At 41.0% G+C, this 24679-nt stretch overlaps 1 protein-coding gene across 1 annotated transcript in view; it reads left to right on the top strand.

Moving 5' to 3' along the window:
- Positions 1-24679, top strand: part of LOC126416526 (facilitated trehalose transporter Tret1-like) — a 123628-nt gene that overhangs the window by 26293 nt on the left and 72656 nt on the right. The window contains exon 2 of the mRNA XM_050084273.1: positions 4832-5055. Coding sequence (XP_049940230.1) covers positions 4872-5055 — 184 coding nt within the window. The 5' untranslated portion in view covers positions 4832-4871. The remainder of the gene's footprint in view (positions 1-4831; positions 5056-24679) is intronic.

The raw sequence follows: 24679 nt of genomic DNA, 5'->3' as shown, positions 1-24679 counted from the left end.
TTTTCGTCCAGTTTTTATTTGCAATGATATGCACAGTAGCACCAAATCACTATACAAGTCAATTCTATTGAAAACCACTTGAAAAACAAGCACTGAAGGCAAATGAGGTTCGGTTTTGTCCAGTATTATTGACCTCATTATTAGAGCACTTACCTTTAAAAAATCCTGACTTTTTGCACTTATAGAAAATAACTTCTTTGTTGATATAGTCTTCAAAAAAATGGTTGAAATGGCTCTGAGCACTATGGGACTTAACATCTATGGTCATCAGTCCCCTAGAACTTAGAACTACTTAAACCTAACTAACCTAAGGACAGCACACAACACCCAGTCATCACGAGGCAGAGAAAATCCCTGACCCCGCCGGGAATCGAACCCGGGAACCCGGGCGTGGGAAGCGAGGACGCTACCGCACGACCACGAGCTGCGGACGACATAGTCGTCAAACAACACTTTCAGTTTCTGCAAAAATTTCACAGCCGTCCCTGCATCTTTTACTTGCATGTACAAAGAGAACTGAACAGTAAGAATTGTTTTCACCTTGGCCTTGGCATCAACAGATACAGTTGTTTCTGGGTTAAACTTGGCAGTCTATCAAGAATTAGCACGTCCTCGATTGCAAAAGCCCCATCTCCTTGGTTTTCACTTCCTTTCAGCCACGGAACATTCACCAAATAATGTTGAATAAAGCAACTCTTGTAAAGATCGACATAATACTGGACTGGGCTCGTAACCTGTTGAGCAGTCAAACACTTGTGAACACTACAAGTAAATTACTTCGATTGACAACACAGATGAACGTAATACTCTACACTCTATTAGACCGCTTCATGTTAAAACAAATTCGCATATTATACCGCACTGAGTGCTTCATGATGTAGTCTATGACGAACATAAAGTTATACACGACCACGATAAGACACAATAACAGATACACACTGACAAATAGACAGAATGTCTAGTGGCATGTACTGAGACTAAGAAAAGACACTGGTACATAAACTCATACAGACATACAAGGACCATGACTCAAACGAGTCCCAGATGTTCATTTGAATGTTTTTGGCAAAACTCAACAGTTCGTTCAGGGAACACAAAATGGCCAGCACGCTCCTAGACGTAACACCTATGGACTTTTATCTCTGGTGAAAACGAAAAAAGATGTCTCTAAATAAATGCCAACGAACCCCGAATACGATAAATGCCGTACAACACTGACCCACTCATCGCTAAGTAAATATGGAAAATCGATATGTAGTACTGTTTGTCCAGAATCACTCTCTAGCATGACCAGTGCCCTAGGTCAATGCTTTGAACACTGGATATGAGAGTCATAGCAGTACCCACAAGCACCGGACAGAGTTACGTGTTTGGCCGGCCGCGGTGGCCGAGCGGTTCTAGGCGCACAGTCCGGAACCGCGCGACTGCTTCGGTCGCAGGTTCGAATCCTGCCTCGAGCATGGGTGTGTGTGATGTCCTTAGATTAGTTAGGTTTAAGTAGTTCTAAGTTCCAGGGGACTGATGACCTCAGAAGTTAAGTCTCATAGTGCTCAGAGCCATTTGAACCAAATCTATTGTCTCACATTTTCAACTTTAGTACCCTAAACATAATCAGTGAATTTTGTAGGAACATGTATAAACAGAAGATTTGAACATGGATGCTAAAAAACCTTTTATTAAGTACAAAAGAAACAAAACATAAAGAACGGTAATTCTGAAACCACCAGCGCGCAGTTACAGTTTTCGATACATAAATTTCATCAAACTGTAAATTAATGCGGAAAACTCCGATTTTAAGTCACTATTTTAGTGTCTTTCACAGCCTCTCAGAATTACCATAAGAAACACTTGGCGTACAAAGAAGCAAAAGTGGCAGATTGTATTTGCATTGGATAAGCAGATCGCGTTGTGGCTGTTTTTGCACTCTTTGTATGACATCCTTCTCTGACCCTCTTCTATTGTGCATGTGGTGCATCTATGTCTTCTGTGATGCGAGAGAGATGACGATTTCTTTCTGTCTTCTGTGGGGATAAATCATTTGAGTCGGCTTTACAAGCTGGAGGGCAATAAAATCTTACTCAAGCCTCTTCTGCATAGCTCTCAAAGAGCAAACTGATGTGATATCGATTTTAGAAGCACTCCTTACGCAGTTTCTCCATTTGATTTCCATGGGAGTTGATAACACGCACATTCAACATGGTGAAAAAATGATCACTGGCCAGCCCTTTTTGTTTCGGCTCATACTGTAAGTAGGAATATTTTATCTGCAGTATCAACGCCACCTTTTGCTGAATTATAGAAAGTGACTATCTCTGGTTTGTTTTTCTCTCCAGAGTCGGGATCAGTGGCACTGTTACTATGAAGCGAAGATACAACAAAAACATTTTTGTTCTGGAACGGGATGTGGGAAACCAAAACCTTCTCATCATTATAGTCAAACGTGATGCTGTATTGTTTATTAACTTTTACATCAACAAAATCTAACGACAATTGTCTTTTATTTTTACTGACGGTTCCAACATATAATAGCTTTTTATCTCCAAATAGTCGATGTGGTCAAAATCAGAAAGCCAGCTATCAGCAGTGATATTGCTACCAAATCAAAAAAGGCTTAGCCAGTCTCATGACAACTTCACTTTGGTCTGTTTCTGACACAGAAAGGATCTGCGGACAGCAGTTCAACATAGAACTCATGTTGACTGTGTATACCACCTTAACGTCAACAAGAGCAAAATATTTTATTCCATATTTGTTTGGGTTTGAGGATATGTACTGCCGAAAAACACACCTATCTCGGAAACAGGAATCATTTCGTCTATTGCGATGTTATCCCCGGCGCTATAGCTCTCTTGACAAGAATAGGAGCTAGCCGGACAAATTCGCTCCGTTGGCGTCTGCTAGTTCGGTCGTCAAAACAAAGGCAACATATCAGGCGGTTAAACCGTTTTGAGACTCGTCACGAGACTGAAATTTTCAACGTCTTCTCCTTCCGTCCTCTAACTTGCTCTAGACTCAGACAATTGCATTTTTACGCACCTGCTAGGTACAGCAAGTTAATAAAACCTAATAGTTAAATTATATTTGTGGAACGGATCTCTCTCTCTCTCTCTCTTTCTCTCTCTCTCGGCAGAAAATATCCTTGATTGTTTCAAGGATTTCATCAGTGAACAAATTATCCCAACACTCCACTGCATTTTTAGCTTTCTTAGCGTTTCTTACGTCTCCACAAATGTGTGTGATGATGTTATGAGGGCCAATGCGATGTCTTTTCAGAGATGGCTTTTTGACCCACACTGCATTTTTAGCTTTCTTAGCGTTTCTTACGTCTCCACAAATGTGTGTGATGATGTTATGAGGGCCAATGCGATGTCTTTTCAGAGATGGCTTTTTGACCCACATGGTCTTCTTATCTCTTCGCAAATAATGTTTCTTATTTCGTTGTCTCTTCCTTCTCCATCGTCAGAAGTACCTTCACCATCTTGTTCCGCTTTCCCTAAATCGCTTCAGGCAAATGACGGGATGGTTCCTTAGAAAGGGCACGGCCGATTTCCTTGCCCATCCTTCCCTAATCCGAGCTTGTGCTCCGTCTCTAATGACCTCGTTGTCGACGGGACGTTAAACAGTAATCACCTCCTCCATCTTGTTCCGCAACAGCATCGCCTTCACGTCCTTCCGACTCGTCTTGTGAATCACTGTCACTCTGATTACCAAGCTCCTCAGACAGCGTGGGGTCTTCTCTTCATTGCGCATGAGCATATCATGTATTTCTTCCAGATGACATGGGTTAGACAAATCGTTATTATTCCGAGCCTTATCTGTGGTGTGCAAAAGAGAGAGTGCCAGAGTAATTACGTTGTGACTGAAAGGCCAGCTCAGTATACTACATATTTTCACAAAATATCTACAAAATTCACACTACTCATCCATCATGTGAGCAAAATAACAACTCTAATCTAAAAGAACCAAAAATACACACATCTGTAATTGAGACGTAATCGGGCACAATGAGCTTGAGAGGCCACTAACGTCACATCTGCTCTCCACGGAGGTCGAGTGAAAACTAATGAATGAAGTTGTAAACAGCTCCTGAAGGTAGGAAGGTACTAGTGGCGTGAAAAACTCAAGCCTATTGATTGGAGAGAGATGAACAAACACACGTAATGTGTTCAAATGGTTCAAATGGCTCTGAGCACTATGGGACTTAACATCTATGGTCATCAGTCCCCTAGAACTTAGAACTACTTAAACCTAATTAACCTAAGGACATCACACAACACCCGGTCATCACGAGGCAGAGAAAACACGTAACGTATGCTGTCAGGTTAATTGGGAGGCAGAGGGTTAATGGCAAGCCACACATGGCGAGATTCTCTGCAACTTGTGCTCCTGATTGCCAAATCCTACGTCGCCGGATTTCTCCCCAACTGAGAATGGGTCTCTGAATTTTGAAGGTCCAACACGCCAGTTAGGCAGAATTTGGCACTTTAACACTCAGGAGGATATCCAACAGTGAATGCCAAGCCAATAACGGACTAGAGGTGGACCAATTCGTTGTTAACTTTCTCAATTTGTGACGCTTTCTCTTCAATAAATCACTCAGTTTTTCTGGAATTGTTTCATTTGTTTGTCTGTACATTTACGTCGCATTTATCGACCTCCGGCCGATTTGGTGGTACGTCGGGTCTGTGTGTGTGTGTGCGTGTTTGTGTGTGTGTGTGTGTGTGTGTGTGTGTGTGTGTGTGTGTTAATGCGCCACCAGTCTGTTTCGTGCTCGTTGTAAACACGGGCTGCTGCGCATGCACTTGTGGATAATCGTGCGGATTGTTCGCAGGTACTTAAGGGACTCCGTCTTCCGGTTAGTAAATACAGGAATGAAGACGCTCACAAGCAAACGGTGTGATGTGGCCGACGGATGCGGAGTGGAAGGTGTCTTCAAAAACATTGCGGCGATATGGCCCTATACCAAGCCTGTCACCAATGGGAATACGGTTGAAGAATTGCAGTCGGTCGAAACGAAACCATCCACTTGGCCTCAGCTACTTGCTGCTGTTGTTGGTAAGGTGAAAACGAGTCAGTATTCCAATTTCTGCGTCGTGTATGTGTGTGTGTGTGTGTGTGTGTGTGTGTGTGTGTGTGTGTGTGTGTGTGTGGAGGGTGGGTGGAGTAAACGATGTAGTGCTGTAGAGGCTAAAAACAAAGCACAAATAGAATTAAATATGGAAATGCAGATTGCTTTTAGTAGAGTTGTTGAACTTTTGAACCAAGCAATTAGTACATGTACTGGATTGGCAGTCATTAAGTAGAATTTGTTACAAGGTGGAAAACACGAATTTCTGTAGCGTGTTGGTGATATCGGCAGCTGCAGCCATACCAGGTCAATCTCTATACAGTGGTTGAGTGATTGTGTTTTTCTAATGGTCAATATTGAAAATTAGCACCTTTCCTTACACGAGTGGTAAAAAGCATTACTTCTTATTTTTGGAGTCGTCTGTTGCGATAACATTACCTTCTCGATCAATGTGGTATCGATAGACCTACCCGTAGAATACGCAGTGTCTGACCCCACACCGTTTCTTGAAATTCCGTAAATAACTTTTCGCAAAAAACTGAAACCTTCATCCAGTGCATCCAGTTATGTGTTTTCCGAATTTCTCTTACATTCTCTCACAGGTCAAACGACCCAGAAACTACCTCTGTCGCCGTGAAACCGAAACAACAAAAGGACTTCTTTTCGACTTCAGACCAACGAAATTACACTAGAAAGTAGTTACGAGAATCAGTGACTCGTTTTGACGTCTTCTGTTTGGTGTACCTTGAATAGTAACCTTTCAGTTGAGTTAAGGACTAACAACGTATCTTTCATGGCCTGACACTCAACATGTTCCCGATGTTACACAAGTTTTTCAAGTTCCCTTTTAAACGAATGAAGTAGTAGTTGTTCTGATGGGAGGTGTCACTACTAGCCACGAGCAGCTCTGGTCAAGCTGCAGTATAGTCGTGAGTGTAATACGTCTTCTCATCAGTTGAACGTTTTCTCTACACCATAAGTTTTCTTTTCCGTCCACTGTTATTTGTCACCTAGTTTTTCCTCGTTCGTCGAATTCTTTCACACTGGCCACGAATATCACCCTCCTTGTTCTTCGCCGACGCGTTTTAAAATTTCTGTACAAACTGCGGTTCTTGTGGTACGGAGGTTTAGCTGATGATTTGATTCTACCTACTGTTTACGTTACTGTGCTGTTTACTTTGGATTCCATTTCTGCTTATACTCATTTGTGATGAGAATGAAACACAGCTCCATGTCTTTGTTTGACTTTCGTACCTGCTGTTCCACAACTAAGTCGTACGATAAAATAACGCCTTATTTAATTCCTCGTCTGGGTGCGCCAAGCATATCTATTTCCAGTCAATCACATATTCAGTGTCGTTGTTAGGATGCTTTGACAGAGATTAAACATTTCGTTCAGTCAGAGAAACAAGAGGTAAATTTTCTTTCCTAAGTAGATGATTCAAGTGGTTAGATGTCATTGCCTATTACACAACATGACCAGATGGTACCTAATCAATTTGAAAACCGCGGTTTTGATACACCATAGAAGGGTGTAGGACCTGCCATTTGGCATCTTCTAGAGTTACACTTGTTTATGGTAGCTATTTGACTGAAGCGCAGAAAATACTTTGTAGGTAGTACGGTATCAAAATGGTTCAAATGGCTCTGAGCACTATGGGACTTAACTTCTATGGTCATCAGTCCCCTAGAACTTAGAACTACTTAAACCTAACTAACCTAAGGACAGCACACAACACCCAGCCATCACGAGGCAGAGAAAATCCCTGACCCCGCCGGGAATCGAACCCGGGAACCCGGGCGTGGGAAGCGAGAACGCTACCGCAGTACGGTATCCATGTGGTTATTAAACTTCTCTAAGACTGTGGCATATTACATTTTTCTCTGAAGAACTTCCGAATGGTGAATAGCTTCTTGCACTCACGCCTGGCAGTGAATTCATTTTCATTTCTAGTACGTTGTTGAGTTGAAGGCAATGATACAGTCTCAGCAGCTCAATGCTCATTAGCGCCGATCTGAGCAGCATTGTAATGCGGTGAATTTCAGTCACACTCACTGCATCTTATACAATGATGGTGTAACATACTGTTCGTTGGGATTTGTAACTCAAATGTGATGTCTAGATCAAGAGGCGTTCTTTCAGGAAGAAGCGTAAGAAATTACATCCGAGTACTGGGTACCACTGCTGAATGTAATGTACGTCAGCGAAAGTTCACGGGAAAAAAGCTCGAGAAGCTAGGCACCAAGATTCGGCAGAAACGAAATTCAAAGTAGGGTATCTGATAATTTCATAGTGCACTGACTACCATCAAAGGGACATTATATCCTCCCCCCGCATCTGATAATTATATGAGCTTGATTAGGAACACGTGCTCGAATACACCAGAAAGTAAACAATGCAGCCTCTATGTCAAGAACAATAGCTGAAACAAACAGACACAGATCATGGGAATTATTAATTTTTTTTGTGGTAATCGAAAGCACAACTTGGTGAAAGAACTTTCTGCCAGACGTATTACATCAGGCAGGATAAATCTGTACTTCTATATAAAGACCAGATTTTAATGTTGTTACGAAAAATTTTGAAAAGTTCTTGACGGATTTACTTCAATTTTTTGCTCGAAACTGGCTCAGAACAGGCTCAGAGCTGTCGTGAAAGTACCCGATTTGTAACAGTTTGTTGTGTCACTATGGTACCAACTGTTTCTCAAACTGCAGATGCAGTGCGAAGCGCCAGAGCCATATGCCTAACTCTAATAAACGGACGGACATAGGTTTCACTCACACACACACACACACACACACACACACACACACACACACACACGCACACATTTGGACGGACATAGGCTATATAATTTTGCAAACGTCATTAGCAAAAATCTCGAAAATTTCTTCACCGATGTACTTCAGATTTTAATGTATGCATAGGAAAATTGTTACTAAAGTTTCTTGACTAATTTATTTAAAGATTTTACCTGATGCCCCGCGAAACATTCCGATGGTCATTGTCTATGTACACATATACACTAACAGAAAAATAAATCACAACACCTAGAAGGAGTTGTGAGATATAAACGAAAGTTAATAGGCATATTTCTACACCTGAAAGATGATGTCTGTACAAAATTCGCTCCAGTCTCATAACAGCAACGCTAATGGCACCACTAGGAGGATGCAAATCAGGTTTGCTTTAAATACACGCTGTAACATGGTTGCATTCAACGTTATGGATGTTACAACGGTTATTAACGTACCAATATTACATATTTGCAATGGCCTGTCCCAAGCTTATATTAACCAGTGAACTTGCAATGTGAATTATTTAAAAATGTTACCTAGAAAAACGTACTTCCGAAATTTCATTACTCTACATTAATTACTTTTCAGTGTTGCGACTTTTTACCGTCAGTATATATAAGGGATATAGGGGAAACGTTGTTAGTAAAAATCTCGTAATTTCTTGACCGATTCACTTCAAATTTTTACAAAGTGCTCTAATAAACATTCGCACTGAAACTGGATATAAAGGATGAACGTTAGTAAAACCAATAAACAGCAGGGACGGATTTCTGGATGGAAATGGAGGAAAAAAGGTGTTGTCAAGATATGTCCGAATATGTATCGTTGCCGTGGTAGATGACACAGACGAATGGCAGTTCCTTTGACCACGTGCCGCGTATTTCGTGTGTGTTGCAGGCTGTGTGATTGACTCAGAGTATTGCGAGTATTGTAAGCAGCAGAATGGTTCGGCGTTCATGTCCGGAATAAGCCGGGATGGTTTTTGCGTACAGTGATACAGATGGAAATGGTCGGGAGGTACCATGGCAATACCAAAACAAGTATCCTCACAAACACCAGCCATATCACACAACATTTCAATGATTTTGTGGGCGTTTTTGTGATCACGGGTCCTTTCAGACAGACGAACGTGAACTGAGGCGGCGGACTCTAAGTACACCAAAATCTGGAGGATCGGGTCCTACAGAATACTGAGACGAACCCTAGTACAAGCCCCAGGCAAGTCGCCCCCCAACATGCTGCAAGCCAAAGTACGGTTATGTGCATTCTGCATGACAACCGCTACTATCACTATAACCTAAAACCACCTGGGGGCCTCTTCGAACGTCTGTTGTGACGTGGATGTAATGCAGTTCTGTACTCTGTACACGGACGATTTGTTGTCATTGCACGCACACCGTCCACTTCCGGACACGTGTTCACAGTACCTTTTTTCCTCAGTTTCCAGTCAGAAATCCGTCCCTGCTGTTTGTCGGTTTTATTAACGTTCGTAGTTTCCAAGAATATCGAAAATTTCTTGACTCAAATATTGTTAGCAAGACTCTCGATACGTTATTGACAAATTTAGTTAAAAATTTATAAACAGTGCTCTATTCAGTATTCAGACAGATATCGGCTATAGGCAGTATGTATTTTATACATAATATATAAATAAATATGTATTGTATGAGTGAAAAATATTGTTAGCAAAAATCTCAAAAATTTATTCAGCAATTTACTTCAAATTTTTACACGGTGCTTGTACAAACATGCGGATTGACATAATTTTTTTTTTCATCAGGATTCATTCCATGGGAATAACTGCACCGCACAACTGTGATATTGTGATATTGCTGAGGACAGAAAGAATCTCAGCATCGGTTGTAATAACGTATGCATTTTATTGCAAGTACGGATTTCTGCTAACAGCGCAGCTATCATGAGTGCATTGCATGTACTCACGTAGAGTCAGCATAGTGATAACGACACTTATTGATGTGTCGGCAGCTGGGCCGACACCTTGTAGTTCGAGATGGCTGAAAATGCACGCTAGACTAACGCAGACGGGCGTGAAGTACTGGAACAGGCTACGTAATTAATGCTATGAAGAAAAATACGTAGCTGGATTAATACTTATCTTTAATCAATCATTGTGGTACATCGCTCTTGACTATACACAGGAGACTTTAATTACAATCACTGTAAGGCTAATGGCGCCTTGCTAGTTCGTAGCCATTAACTTAGCTGAAGGCTATTCTGTCTCTCGGCTAATGAGAGAGAAAGGCTTCGTACATCTAGTCGCTAGCTAGGTCGTCCGTACAACTGGGGCGAGTGCTCTATCGTATCACGAGACATGCCTTGTGGTGGCGCTAGGTCTGCGATCACACAGTGGCGACACTCGGGTCCGACATGTACTAAATGGACCGCGGCCGATTTAATCTACCACCTAGCAAGTGTGGTGTCTGGCGGTGACACCACACTTATCACAATACAACTTTAGCAAGCACAGCGGCAGACGCCGAGGCGAGAGAACAAGTCTTTAGCTGTAGCAGTTGTATGATACACTGTAATATAGTTTAGTGTTCCTCCCACTTACTTCTTCTATCTAGGTAACTATACCTGCGTATTTACTGTGGACTACTGTGCAAATTATTATTAATTTTTGTTCTTGTGCAAATCTTAGTGTGTATCCTTATGTGTGGCGCCTCCCTTGTGTAATATTTCCCCCTCCAGGAACGCCACGTCACATCACTACATTTAAATGTCGTGGTAGTACACAGCATATAGTTTAGATCAGTGCACTCGAGTTTGCATGTTTATTTCCTGGAGCACCTTTTGGTTTGTTGCCAGTAAAAAGTAATTGTTGATATATCCATTCTCAGTATACAAATCTCTATCCGTTTTAAGGGCTTGCGGATCAGACTATAATGAGGACTCAGGAGGGCAGCTTTTACGAGGTGCATTCAAGTTCTAAGGCCTCCGATTTTTTTTCTCCGGACTGGAAAGAGATAGAAACATGCGCATTGTTTTAAAATGAGGCCGCGTTCATTGTCAATACGTCCCAGAGGTGGCAGCACCGTATGGCAGATGGAATTTTACCGCCAGCGGCGAGAATGAGAACTGTTTGAAATACTTAAAATGGCGACGTTTTCCTTACTTGAACAGTGTGCACTCATTCGTTTTCTGAATTTGCGTGGCGTGAAACCAATTGAAATTCATTGACAGTTGAAGGAGACATGTGGTGATGGAGTTATGGGTGTTTCGAAAGTGCGTTCGTGGGTGCGACAGTTTAATGAAGGCAGAACATCATGTGACAACAAACCGAAACAACCTCGGGCTCGCACAAGCTGGTCTGACGACGTGATCGAGAAAATGGAGAGAATTGTTTTGGGGGATCGCCGAATGACTGTTGAACAGATCGCCTCCAGAGTTGGCTTTTCTGTGGGTTCTGTGCACACAATCCTGCATGACGACCTGAAAATGCGAAAAGTGTCATCCAGGTGGGTGCCACGAATGCTGACGGACGACCACATGGCTGCCCGTGTGGCATGTTGCCAAGCAATGTTGACGCGCAACGACAGCATGAATGGGACTTTCTTTTCGTTGGTTGTGACAATGGATGAGACGTGGATGCCATTTTTCAATCTAGAAACAAAGCGCCAGTCAGCTCAATGGAAGCACACAGATTCACCGCCACCAAAAAAATTTCGGGTAACCGGCAGTGCTGAAAAAATGATGGTGTCCATGTTCTGGGACAGCGAGGGCGTAATCCTTACCCATTGCGTTCCAAAGGGCACTACGGTAACAGGTGCATCCTACGAAAATGTTTTGCAGAACAAATTCCTGCCTGCACTGCAACAAAAACGTCCAGGAAGGGCTGCGCGTGTGCTGCTTCACCAAGACAACGCACCCGCACATCGAGCTAACGTTACGCAACAGTTTCTTCGTGATAACAACTTTGAAGTGATTCCTCATGCTCCCTACTCACCTGACCTGTCTCCTAGTGACTTTTGGCTTTTTCCAACAATGAAAGATACTCTCCTTGGCCGCACATTCACCAGCCGTGCTGCTATTGCCTCAGCGATTTTCCAGTGGTCAAAACAGACTCCTAAAGAAGCCTTCGCCGCTGCCATGGAATCATGGCGTCAGCGTTGTGAAAAATGTGTACGTCTGCAGGGCGATTACGTCGAGAAGTAACGCCAGTTTCATCGATTTCGGATGAGTAGTTAATTAGAAAAAAATTCGGAGGCCTTAGAACTCGAATGCACCTCGTATTACTTGTTTATTCGCCTCGCTATATTTTCCGTAGATTCCAACCTCATTAACGCCACATTCCGGTAATTTTCTCTTTTGCGGGGGTCTGCTTGTACTTTCTAAATTAATCTTCACTGCCATGTTTGAAATTCTTGAGATCTTATAGCAACTTTGTACACATTCCGAAAAGACTAGGGACTGTGCTTCTTGTGAGCTGAAACAAGGCTCAACGTCGGGACGGGCATCCCGACGTCACAGCGGCTTTGAGCGCTAGCCACAACCCTGTCCACTGTGGCCTTGTTTCAGCTCACAAGAAGCACAGTCCCTTGTGATGTGACTGCACGCCTACGTGTCGCTCCGAAATTTTTAGATCTGATGATGGCTACAAAACCAAAACCAGTAAACAGTTGTAATAAAATATTATGTGACCAAGGCACTGTCTTTCATAATCAATTTAGGGCCTTACTTGCGTAGCATATCCACCAGTATGGCCTCTTCATATTTTTATTTGTTCATCACTCCACCGACTACTTGAACAGAAAAATCTGACTAACGAAGGCACTGCGATTCTAGGCGTCAATTATTTCCTAAGTCATTCATGCTTTCGTCCACTGTAGTTGCAGTTCATTTCCTTGTATACGAAAACTGACAAGTTTTGTAAAAGAGACAACACAGTACTTAATTATTTGATCATATGACGGAATGTATAAATGGCAGGCAGAAAAATAAATGAGGGCGAAGATGTATATCTACAGATCTTCCGTAGAGAAAGAAACTCTGTACTTGTTCGTAGCGACCATTAGATTCAGTTTCGTATGCGCTGAAGAACGTGGCCCTCGTCCAGTAACAGCCTATCCATGTCTTTTGAGCAATGACGAGCGCCAGATGTTTTGGAAAAACTGCAGATGGTTTCAGTCTTTAAGAATGGTCACATGAATGATATGCAGAGCTCAATGGCTTTATTTTGTTGTAGAATATATTTTGTGTTTACTTAAGAGGATTATACGGTGACTGAACATTTCCTCAGTTGGAGTTACCACGGATTCCACACGCTTGCTCCCGTGTACCGATTGTTGGGTACTATTCTTGCGTCTGGACCCTTAAGAAATGGGATTAACATAGAAGAAAAACGAAAGAAAAGCACGTTTTGTCGCGAGTTTGCTTAGTAGGCAACATAGATACTGATCAGTCTCCGATCGTAGGCACAACATGAGATGCGTTATGGATCACGGAGGGCGAAATCCTACCACACACACATATCATGGAAGCCATAACGAAAAGACCTGCTAAATCTGAGTTCATACAGACGATTGGCGACAGTTCATTACCCCTTGTACAAGTCTCAAATTTATTGGTACCCGAAATTCTCTCTCTTTCTCTCTCTCTGTGACAGAATTTATTTAATGTAGAACGACCTCCTAACTCTAGGTGTCGGGAAGGTAGAATCCAGACCCAACAATCTGGGCATAATTCTACGACAGCGTAATTTACCCACTAAGGAGATTACTTGTAGCTTATTTCCACCCATTTCTGTGTGCTTTTCGCTAGTGACAGACTGGATCAACGAAAGAGCTAGAAGAGCAGTGAAATTTTTCACATGTTTGTGAAGTCAGTCGAGAAGCATCAAATCGACCTTCGCGGAGTGAACTATTTTCGAAATTCCGAGAGCTGCAAGTACGAGTCAATATTACACATCTCGCGTTTTGGGGCCATTGCTCTTTATGTTGTATATTAATGTCCTGCCAGAAAATATTAATACTATACTCAGTCTTTTGGCAGATGATGCAATTATCTATAACGAGGTGCTATCTGAGAAAGAAACTACTCAAATATTGGTCTGATTTCAAAATGGTACAAAGACTGTAAACTTGGTTTAACAGCAAATTAAAATTGTACACTTCGAAAACCTAAATACATAGTATCCTGTCATTACAACGTCAATAACTGACAACTGCAGTCAGTCAACTCGTATAAATACCGAACATCTGGTTGTAACACTTTCTAGGGACATGAACTGGAAAGATTACACGGGTTTAGTAGTGACACGACAAAAAAAAGATATGTTCGTCCCCATGACTGTGGTTTCTTTGATTACTCGGTGATGTGGCGCGTCAAATTAGAACATATGAAGTACCAGTTCACTTTATTACATAAATGAATAAAATATTTACTTACCTTTGACACATTTATTTGTCACGGGATTACTGCATAATTTACAACTTTTACAATTGAAAGAAAAAATATAAATGACATATAAGTACTGCCAGTCCTTCACGATGATTCTGCACTTATACTTTGTATCATACGTTTTTAGTCATAATTCTGCGACCATGTTATAGACCATTCCTTGATTTAAATTCTGAGGAAGACACTCCTAGTAGTGTTGAAACCCGGTTAATTCCCTAAAAACAGTGACCGAGGGCTCTTTTCTTTCAATTGCAACTATTCACGTTTTCTGAACCTACAGCCATGTACAAAATTTACAACTGTCATTGACTATGAAAGAGTCACTTGATGCACTAAGAAAAAATCTGTCGTCCTTAGGTATAAAGTTCGACAATTGCAGTAGTACAAGTTCACCTTTAACGACTGTAGCTGTCCCACACAGAGGTGAAGAATGTTGTAGCTAAGGTCACGAAATGTGCAGATCACTTCTGTTCTCAGCTCTATACTGGCCTCCAGCGCAAGGATGCTGCTGTGCTGATCGGAGATGCGTGGTCTTAAGGAGTGCTTCCCATACGTCCTAGTGGTTGTAGTGAGCCCTAGCTAACGTGTGTGTTGTTGTTGTTGTTGTTGGAATGTTTAAGGGGGACTAAACAGTAACGTGTGTGATATCGATATGTGTTGCCAACTCTGGTGTGGCACTGTGATCTCTGGGCAATACCACAGGCTCAGCCGTAGATAAAGCAGGCATTATAGAGTTCGATTCACTGGAGGAATACTGCGAAAATGCAATTACTCTTCAAAGGAGATTGCTTACAAAACTCTCGTACGATTCATTCTCGAACAGTTCCCGTTCGACCCATGGGAGAGCGTCACAGAGATTCTCAAAAACATGGATTATCAGACGGCTGCTTAAGTCAACTTAAAGAAGTTTCAAGAACCGGCACTGAAGAACCTAATACAGAATGGCCCATGGGAAATATTGCATTTTAACACTCGGACGCTCAGACTTTGCCTACCCCCATCGGACGCCCAGAGAGTTCATTTTGACCCTTACAATTTAAAAAAAGTTTTCTGAGCTATTATTTCGAAATTTTGTGCATTTATTATATTTTAATGTTTACAAGATTTATTGCCATTTCAGATACAGTGTTATGAATAAAAAGAACAGACACAAATTATATTATTTATTGACACATGAACAAATTTCACTGAACCTAGTAACACCCAAACAAGTGTAAGCAAGTGACAGGCTTTTCTTTGTTCTAAATTGATAAAAAAAATTAACTTTTCATAAGTACAGAAATTTCAGCTACCTCATTGCTTTACAAAATTGACACATTTTTATTCAGTTTCCTTTGTATATTTTCCACAAACCATCTTCTTAAAAACACTGCACTTGGAAACAGTTTTATTACATTTGCAGAATTTGAGAATTTGCCATTTACGGTGCTCCTGTGGCATTTCGTCTCGATCTTCATTTTCATTCTTTTCGTGCTTCTCCGTGATCATTCGAGGAAAGTGACTCTTCACATACTCAGAGCGTAGTTCATCTGCAAGCTGCTGAATAAAATGTCTTCTTTTGATCTTCTTCCCAGTAACAGCCCTAAATATTACATATGCATTTATTCCTGCTAGGTCAAGGATATTGTAGAAGGTGTGCACTAGCCATCTTCTTCAGGAAGCCGTGTCTGAGTACTGCCTCGCCGTTTTGTCTACTATGTTAACCCCAAATTTTGTTTTGTGGTAATAATAGACAGTTTGTGGAGTTTTTTCTCATTTGTATTGATGACAACACTAGGATGAAGGGAAGACATTACTAGCACACTTTTTGCTTTCTTTCCCTGATACACTGTCAAGGAAATATCGTCATGTTTTAAAACTTTTGTGGTATACAGAGGACTCTTCAAAGACTTCAGATCATGTGGTATTTCTCTTCTTGATCTATTTACTGTTCCTACAGTGGAAGTTGATTTTCCTTTCAATTTTTCGGCTAGTTTGAGTGCAGTGAAATAATTGTCTATAGTGACATTTCTGCCTTTGCCCAGAAATGGTTCCATAAGACGCATCACTACATAACCTGAAAGCCTTTCGTTTTGGGATCGTGCAGTATCTTTACCACGATAAGGGAAACCGCTGAGTATATACTTGCTTTCAACATCTACACCTAACCAGTATTTTTCCCATACTTATCAGGCTTTAAAGCCATGAATTGTGTGATCGGGCAGCTAGTTTTACTTGGGAAGAGCTGCTTGTCTATTGTTTTGTCAGTTCCAGGTTTGTAACACATTGTACAGTTTCCTACGAATTTGTTCCAGACAGACAGCAGAAACCAATGCAAACTTATTATTCTGTAATCGTACAGAGCGTGTAGACTTCTCGTCGAACCTCAGGAATCTTATAATCTCACATAATCTAATTCTACTCATGATTTCCGCACAAAATGGTAGGCCCCAGGAATCTGACCATAAGCTGTGAAGGTCTGTACTTCGGGCAACCACTCACACCACAAGCATAAATAATTGTAATAAATGCTTCTAGCTCTTCAGTGGCCAATGACCAGCTGTCATTTCGTAGTACTCTATGTGCCTCTGTTATGGTACATTTCAAGATATGTTTGATTATATAATTGTCTATTAACAAGTGCCAAGCACTTGTTACAAGCTGATCACTTACATTTCTTTTTGCATGTGGTGTAGGTCCAGAAGCTATTCTCAAAATTTTGAGATTAAGATTGTGAATTTGGCCCTGCTTCTATCCATACTGTTCCATCAGGAGCAATGTCTTTATGTCTTTCATCAGACTATGAAGAAACAGTCACTTGTTCTACACTCCGAGGAATAGGATTATGTCCTCTTCTGTTACATGTTTCTCCTCGTTCTATAGGGCACGAATAATAGAAGAATATCATGATTATAAATTAGCAGCAATAATAATATACTTATTAGACTGTAAACGTTCATTATCAGAATCATTAGTATTAGATGATTCATCTTCTCTCAACGTCTGCAGTAAAAACTCTTCCTCTGAATCGTAAGAAAAAAAGTTCGCCTCCGTCTGAATCACACTCCAAAACTCTCCGCAACAATCTCTCCATCTCGTAAATACTCTTTCCGGCTCATTTCAGTCTTCAGCTCACAATCACCTTTGAAAGACTGATTCTTACAAGGGAATGACAAACAATGGTGAATCGAGTCCATTGTTGTCATTTCATACGGCAATAATGTGAACGGAAAGTGAATTATTGCACTACAGGGTTAAGTAGCCGAGGTTTGAGAGTGCGTGAGATAAATATATGGTACAACTATAAACGAAATTACAACATTTTCCTAAAGAGGTCAATATGAACCCTCTGGGCGTTAGAGGTAAAACTGGAAAAAAGTTAAATGCACTGTTTTTAATATAATCAAAGTACAGGCCAAATAAATAAATGTCACGATATGTTGCTTGAGTCATTATTCAAAACGTAGCTAGCACTTAAAAACCGAAAAGGGTCATTTTGACCCCTCTGGGCGTTCGAGTGTTTAACTTGGCCGCCCTACAAACACGTAGAGCTTCTCGCGCTTTCTACCGCATCTAAAAGTACGCACATAGTATGCCTTTGAACTCGTGTGGAACATTGACCAGGACAAGTGCGTACTGAGGTAGTGGAGGAGTTCTGTCGGGAGCAGACCGTTACGACTGCTCAGCGTGGAAGAGACCGCCATTGTCTTTTCCAGACAGAAGGACAATGTCAAGGTGGATAAAACAATGTCGTAAGACGGGCTCTGTCAACAATGAGAAGCGTAAGGAACTTGAAATGACAGTTCGAAAGCCGCAAAATATCCGGCAAGTTCATGCAGCTCTGCAACTAAAAAGACAGCCATGTACCCGTTACATTTCAGAACATTACAGATCGCTAGCACATCTTTGCAGAAGATTATGAAACAAAGTTCCATCCTTAGAAGCTGCAAGTGGCTCAGCCGCAGCGGTAGGTAGATAAAGTGAGTAGGCGCGATTTATCAATAACGCTACGGGAGGTAATTGACCAGGATGATGCATTTCTGGCAATCCTTGCGTCTGATGAGGCAGCTTTTCATCTGAATGGATTTTTCAACAAATGATACTTCCGGTACTACAGAAACTCGCACCTCCTCATTCATAAAAAGGCCCACGGTAGCCAGAAAGTGGTCGTCTGGTGTTCTGTTGCACACGCAGGATTCGTTGGGCCACATTTTTTTGAAGACATCAACCACCGGCCACTGAGTGTCAATTCCGACAGTATGCAGGCATGATTAACAGATTTTTCATTCCACAGATGCAAGGACAAAGCCATCTGAACGCAATATAGTTTCAGCAGAAGGGGGCGACAGCTCATACGGCCCGTAAATTAGTATCTGCGCAGTGGCGTCACTTTCCACATCGATTTCTCTCGCAATTCGGTGGTCTCCAATGGCCGGTGAGACCACCTGATCTTCCGCCCCTTTTTTTTGGAAGGGGGGTATTCATCTCAAGAATAAAGTCTTTTTCACGGCATGTCCCCAATACTGATGAGTTGAAAGACACAATCCAGGTAGAGTACATTCCGCAACAAATGACTGATCACATAATGAGTATCTTCAGTGAACGTATTATGCTATGCATCACTATTATGAAAACCATTCATGTGTTGTACTTTTTAATAAATGAATTTCTGGTTGGCTTTTCAGTAATGGCAATGAGTGCAGACTAGCTATTTATCATTTAAATTGGTTTAAATTTACGATAAAATTCCTAATAACAAAAAGAAAATTTACTCCAAGACTGCCGATGTTTTATTGAAACTCCAAACATAGTGGGGACTTCAGCGTGAGGTATTCCTAATAGTTTCCACAACGAAACTATATGACGAAATCTGACAGAAAATCTTAAGAGATTGTAGCTTATGTAAAGTACACCAGTGGCAAAACACAATCAGTACCTTCAATGTGCGATACCAATGGTAATATTACCGATGACCGCATCACTAAAGCGCATTGATTAAACCCAGTTTTCTGCAATTCCTTCACCCAAGAAGACTAAGTAAATACACCACAGTTCGAATCGAAACAGCTGCCAACACAAGCAACTTAAAAGCAGATATTCTCGGTGTAGTGAAGTAACTGAAATCATTTAATAAAGGTTGATACAGTAGCCCCCATACTTATTAATCTTAGTAAAGTAGTACAGCCTCTCGCGTACGACGTATACCAAAAGAGTGGAAAGTTACACACGTCACACCAATATTCTCAAAAGGAGGTAAAAGTAATCCGCTGAATTATAGACTCATTATCGTCCATTTACAGTAGCATTATCGAGCATATGCTATATTAGAACGTTATGAATTACCCTGAAGAAAACGACACACAGCCAACATGGATTCAGACAATACCGTTCTTGTGAAACACAGGTAGCTTTTTATTCGCACGAAGTAATGAGTGCTATCAACAGGAGATCTCAAATTGACTGCACAGTTAAAGATTTTCAGAAGGTTTTCATTCCTCACAAGATGAAAAATGCGCTCTCTGTACTAAATTCGTATAAAGGTTTATCAGTTTAGTTGGGATTGCAGAGAAAGTGGCATACGTAACGTACAGTCATGCCCTCCAACCGGAGACTGCGCTAGGTAAGCAAATCCTTTCATGGATTAGCTTAATGAATCGGCAAATAGGGTTTCCTCCTGCCTTTGTGAATCTCTCTTACATGTTGTGTCTCGAAGCAGTTATCGTATTTCACTGGAATTTTGAGAAGATGCAGGCAGGTTGCCTATGATTTTAAATGAGCATGTGGGTAGCTAATTTACATGAAGTAAGTCCCGGGATACCATTACAATTTAATAGTCTGAAACAATCTCAAAAGTTTATAAATTACTATTACACCCTATTAATGACAAGTGAGACTGGTGCACGACCAAACTCTTTCTTCACATCGTAAAACTTCATAGCTCTTCGTACATTTATTTAAAAGTATTCATTTGGTTACTGAATTAACTGGTTTACTGCATGACATTATTATGGTATTAAAGCCCTGGTGAGCCATAGACTCCTCCTACTATTTTCTGCGTAAAAAGTGGACTTTAATAACTAATATTTAATAAAGAAAACTTTGCATTTTGTGCCACAACGCTTGTGGTTGCGCTACGTATTGACTGCCAAACAAGATTCACTCCCAATGCTAGCGAACGCCTCCATACTCCCATGATTCACTACTGCGCCACATGGTCCACTCGCGCTGCAGTCTGGTACCGCGAGACCGCTACGGTCGCAGATTCGAATCCTGCCTCGGGCATGGATGTGTGTGATGTCCTTAGGTTAGTTAGGTTTACCTAGTTCTAAGTTCTAGGGGACTAATGACCTCAGAAGTTGAGTCCCATAGTGCTCAGAGCCATTTGAACCATTTGAACCATGGTCCACTCATCACAGCTGCTTCGTGGGAAACAGATTCCTACCCACTCCTATTCTGCAGCGCTGTCTAAGGCAGCAAATTACTTCTGCTATCTGCTGAGTTACTGTAAAATTTCGAGAATAAAATATATTCCAAAATAGAAGGAAACTCACGCATCCCCGTTTGTGATTTCTTTTCAAAATTGGGGTTTGCTGAAGCAAAATTCCACCTTTGAAAATAACGATGTCATTGCATCATGGTTCATAAGAGTAGCCTGCACAATCAGTCCTTACTTCATCCTATGCAGTAAACTTAGGCTTCTTCCATACTTCAAAAACAGATATAGAATCTCTTTTCATTAAAAGACCTCGTTGGAGATTTACTAAAAACGAACAGTTTTACAAGTTTATATGAATATCAAAAGCACACCTATTTTCAGTTTCTTAGTATCCACAGAGTATTTTCATTCTATTTCCAACGCTCTCATAACAATGCCATTTTTAATATGATAAACAATGAATACAACATAATATAGAAAATGACATACTTCGCTTTCAGCTTTCAAGACAAACTCAAAATTTGAAATATTCTCTTTACATAGATTTTTTTGATGGTAATCATTAGTGAGACATTTCGATACTCTAATTTAATTATACAAAATTAAACATTTCACTCACATCTTTAAAAAAATGGTTCAAATGGCTCTGAGCACTATGGGACTCAACTGCTGAAGTCATTAGTCCCCTAGAACTTAGAACTAGTTAAACCTAACTAACCTAAGGACATCACAAACATCCATGCCCGAGGCAGGATGCGAACCTGCGACCGTAGCGGTCTCGCGGTTCCAGACTGCAGCGCCTTTAACAGCACGGCCACTTCGGCCGGCCCACTCACATCTTTGACGGATTTGTTAGCGTCCTATAGAAATCGATAACAGCGATTTTTAACATTTTTCATTACATAAATACAAATATAAAAACACATGTCTTAATTAGCGACTCCTTATCGCTCCAGTTATTCAGATAACTAACCACGGGATAAGTACTCTATTTTTTATCCTAGAATAGTACCAGGCCTTCCACTACAACACTTTTAATTGTCACTTACGACTCGACGGTCGTTCATTTACAAAACACTCCAGGAAGACATTAACTTTATTTAAACCACGTTTCACTAGTTTGTCTAATCTCCTGATCCTGGGAGCTGTACTCCCACTATGCTTCATCGTTCGCAGCCTTCTTCACGCAGTTTCCAACAGCGTCGTTTTTCTTATTGACTGAGGCTCCGGGTTTGATTTTCAGCTGTCATCTTGCCATGACTCCCGGCATCATCAATTTCATTTCTATTACATGTACTAAGAAACATATTTTAGTCGCAATATATTGTCAATCTTTTACATTTTCCGTACTATTTGTGTAATAACGATCATTTACTTTCTATGCCCAAGTGCCACCCAAATATATTTCAACTTCTCAAATGATTGATTAAGGATCTCCTCCCTTTAGATATTAAATCATATTCTTCATTTAAACCATTTCATATTAAAGCAGAACCCGTTACAAAACAGTTTCTGTTTACAAACATCTCTCACAGTGACGTGTTCCTGGTTACGTTACCTTACCTTTCCTTTGCGTTTCCAAGACGCAATGGACAGTCCACCTGTCCATGCAATTTAAATGCCATGCCAGACGTCACTTTGCGCTTGCTTCCTTATCTGCATGTCTTTTCAACTCAGACGGCCTCATGTATGTTGACAAACATTTGTTAAAACAGAATGAGATTGTGTTTGCATTTGGTGTCCGCAGATATGAAACTTTGTGGTAGATTGTGGTGGAGCGAGAATCGAACTCGGGACCTTTGCTTTTCACGGGCAAATGCTCTAATAACTGAGCTACCCAAGCACGACACGCCTCATCTTAACTGCTTTACTTCCACCAGTACCTCGTCTCCTACCTTCCAAACTAACTGCTTTACTTCCACCAGTACCTCGCCTCCTACCTTCCAAACTTTACAAAAGTTCTCCAGCGAAAGTTGCTGAATTAGCACTTCTGGAAGAAATGATATTTAGGAGATTTGGCTTAGCCAAAGCCTGGGGGATGTTTGCAGAATGGGATTTCATTCTGCAACGGAATGTGCGCTGATACAAAACTTCTCGGCAGATGAAAACTCGAGCTCGGAACCTTTGAGCTTCACAAGTAAGTTCTTTGGAAAGTAGTTGTCGTTTTAGCTAGCTCTGTTGGTAGAACATTTGACCGCGACAAGCAAAGTTCCCGAGTTTGAGTCTCAGTTCAGCACGCACTTTTTATCTGCCAGGAAGTTCCATTTGTTGAAACATATTGGGCACGATTTCTTAAAACGTGTTGCTTATTACCAACAACATCTCATTCTACTATACACATTTAACTCTACGTAATGCTTGGTTCCTTGACATCCTTCATTTATTCTTCTTTCGCTACTGGTATTCATGCTAGTCATAGCCAAACGGCTTTCTGTTCATTACTGCGGTACCTTTTTAACATCAGCAACATTCTATAGGCATTTTACCGACTGGAATTCATGATATGCTTCAAAAATTTTATAAAATTTCTGTAGCCCTGCCTTAATACTGAATGATTTCTCGTCATTTTTCATTGATCTTGTACATTTCGAAAATACATTCTATTGTTTCGATAGGAAGTCCTTTAACCATCTTTTTACAGATTTGTAAATTACTTTTCTTTTGTCAACAATATTGTACACTCTTCATCACTTGGTTCACAGCTGAAACACATTCAGGTACTTCAGAATCAAATTCCTTACTCCTTCTTTTACAAGTTTATTACTCATTTTAATTTCACTTTTGTTAACTTTTATTCCATTGTTTAATACCCTTATTTCAATTACGTTCTGACTATTCTTTTCTCTCTGGGTGGCATTTTCATCCTCACTGGATTTATTTTAAAAACATTCATTCGTCATTGTCACATAGCACCTATTTAGCTCTTCTTTGCAAGGATATTTAATATTTGCAAACTTCATCTTACTCTCCGTATCATTTATCTTAACAGCCATGCTGCCCTTCCAAAAATTCACTACGTCAGCGTGATGTACGAACAGTCCGTTTCCCACAACAAATCAGATCAAATGGTTCAAATGGCTCTGAGCACTATGGGACTCAACATCTTAGGTCATAAGTCCCCTAGAACTTAGAACTACTTAAACCTAACTAACCTAGGGACATCACACACATCCATGCCCGAGGCAGGATTCGAACCTGCGACCGTAGCAGTCGCGCGGTTCCGGACTGAGCGCCTAGAACCACTAGACCACCGTGGCCGGCTATTGCACTGCAATTTACGTGAAATTTAGGGTGCAGTAAAGGAAACGAAAGAAAAATTTGGAACAGGACTAATAAGTAATAACTATGAAGTTTGCCGATGAAATTATAATTCTGTCAGAGACAGCAAAGGACTGGGAAGAGCAGTTGAACGGAATGGACACTGTCTTAAAAGGAGGATATAAGATGAACATCAACCAAACCTGCGACCGTAGCAGTCCCGCGGTTCCAGACTGCAGCGCCAGAACCGCACGGCCACCGCGGTCGGCAACAAATCAGATGCATCCTTCCGGCACCACCATGTCAATGATTCTCACGACTTTTTCTTTATACTTCATTTTTACTTACATTTGCTACTTGATTCTAAAGCATCTGCTACCTCATATCTCTGCACTGGTATTGCTAATATCATCCCCTTTTCATAATGACACATAACTTGCTACCGATCCCAATGATCTCTGCTGTTTCGATACTACCAATTTCAACCCTTGCACTAAATTAATAACTCCCTTTATTCTCGTTCGATGCCTCTTTCCTTCTGTCCATATTTTCTTTGAAGGTATTATTACATCGTCTGTCACTGTGAAACATTGAACTCCCACGAAGGTTCTCTGTCTGTCAGAATTGTCTCTTATCATGCAAATGTAAACTATTATCGATATTTTATTCATCACAATCATTATTTTATTATTCTTCAAGAATCAAGTCAGCCAAGA

The sequence above is a fragment of the Schistocerca serialis genome, chromosome 8 (assembly GCF_023864345.2).
Source record: "Schistocerca serialis cubense isolate TAMUIC-IGC-003099 chromosome 8, iqSchSeri2.2, whole genome shotgun sequence".
Classification (NCBI taxonomy): Eukaryota; Metazoa; Arthropoda; class Insecta; order Orthoptera; family Acrididae; genus Schistocerca; species Schistocerca serialis.
This window is presented reverse-complemented; position numbering and strand designations above follow the sequence as displayed.